At 32.8% G+C, this 1,881-nt stretch overlaps 1 protein-coding gene across 1 annotated transcript in view; it reads left to right on the forward strand.

Moving 5' to 3' along the window:
* The window catches only part of LOC111565858 (dipeptidyl peptidase 4-like), a 17,680-nt gene extending 16,001 nt beyond the window's left edge, over nt 1–1,679 (forward strand). Inside the window, exons 25-26 of the mRNA XM_023266141.3 lie at nt 148–221; nt 297–1,679. Of these exons, the coding sequence (XP_023121909.1) occupies nt 148–221; nt 297–389 (167 nt within the window). The 3' untranslated portion in view covers nt 390–1,679. The remainder of the gene's footprint in view (nt 1–147; nt 222–296) is intronic.
* Nucleotides 1,680–1,881: the final 202 nt, after the last annotated feature.

Raw genomic sequence — 1,881 nt, forward strand, 5'->3', positions numbered from 1 at the left:
AAAACCCTTGTGCAGTTATGAAATAATATGAGTCTGCTGACCTATTGATCTCGAGGGTGGCACCACTTCTAGATCAAACCTTCTTCTTTGGAAAACTTTATGGTAGCTTGAAATATTAACATCAACTGACCTCTACTTTTTTTCTAGACAACGTTCATTTCCAGCAGGCGGCCGAGATCTCAGAAGCTCTGGTGGAGGAGCAGGTGGACTTCGAGGCAATGGTGCGTAATCTGGAAAATACAAAGGATGACTATAAGACTTGTGCCACAAAATACTCACGAACACTTTTCTTTCAGTGGTACACGGACAAGGATCATGGGCTCCCTGGCGCAGCAAATCGACACGTCTACACCCATATGAGTCACTTCCTGCAGAGATGCTTTGCGTAAAGTCCACTGGATTTTATCTCATGTGAATAAAAATGGATTTTTGAGATAAAGACATGTAATTAGGAATGCATTTGTTTTTATATGTATTGATTTAGGGAGAAAAACAAAATGAGTGCAAAGTGGTCATGTCATTCTGTCTGTTTTGTCCTGCATATACTCATTTGGAAATGCCAACCTCGATAGAACTGTAACTGAAATTATTACTTATATAAAAAGAAGGGATTTATATTAGTTTGTGCATTTAATGTTTAATATGATGGATAAAAAAATGAAACTACTTGTACATCTAAGACTTTGTACAGCATTGTGTTAAATTACGGTATGCATAAGAGCAAAATGCGCCAAAGTGATTTTATACAGTTTTGCTAATTTTAATACAATTTGTTGTATAAAGTGTTTTCTAAAATTAAAAAAAAAAAATGTAATAATAAGAACGAGTCTTTGGTTTGACATGGCATGAGCTTCATCAAAGTTGGAAAACAGACCCCAGCTGAAGCATTTAATGCAAAAAAAAAGAACCTAAAATGAAATCTTAAATAGGGACAAAAGACAGAAATTCTCAGTTATAACAAACATTTCTTTGATAAGATTTAGATTAGTAGGATTTACTTACTTTAACGCCCCCATATGAATGTCCATAGATGGAAAAATAACCTCATTATGCACCAGATAATCAGCAAACCTAAAAGAGTGGGTCAGTATTTAACCCCATGCTATGATTCCATATTAATTTTTGGTTGGCGTTAGATTTCAAACCAGATAAGATAAATCCATCATTCTTTTTGCATATAAAATCTGGGGTGTTAGACCAACATTTCCCACATTCACCAGGTCTCAGAGCACTTTTTGGTTGCAGTCAGGGGTTTGACAAAACACACAATAAAGTGCACATAACAAAAATCTTTATAAACGAGACCACAAGATACTGCGAAACTGTTTTTTACAAATTTGAGGGATACAGCTATGCAGTTTCTGTATTTTGAAATATATGTGAAAATAACTGAATTTTTTTATAGGTTTATTGCACTTTCAAGCAATTTATTGTAGTAATTAAGACATAAGTCAATACATATTATTAAAAGTTGAGCTATAAGGGTTATATTGATGTAAAGCAAATAAAAATATTCCAAAAAATTGCACTACAGGATGTAAAAATGCAGGAATATGTCCTGGTGGAGTTGCACAATGGCAAGTCTTAAAGGGTTAATTTTGGTCCTCAGCATTTTTGATTTGATTTTGAATAGTAAAATTTTTTGATAAATGTTGAATAAACTGCCATGGAATTTGGTACTCACTGGTTGATTCTCTGATTTTAATCTATCATGTTATATAGCATGTTATTCAGCCCATTTATCACCTGTTTTCAATGTAATTACCATTTTACATTTTTGTTTTACCTATTTATAATCTAAAATAAAACACATACAAGAATTTTCTTGCCAAATTTGGGGGATTTTTTTTTTTTTTTTTTTTAAATAAAATTTTTAAGGGG

The sequence above is a fragment of the Amphiprion ocellaris genome, chromosome 24, assembly GCF_022539595.1.
Source record: "Amphiprion ocellaris isolate individual 3 ecotype Okinawa chromosome 24, ASM2253959v1, whole genome shotgun sequence".
Taxonomy (NCBI): Eukaryota; Metazoa; Chordata; class Actinopteri; family Pomacentridae; genus Amphiprion; species Amphiprion ocellaris.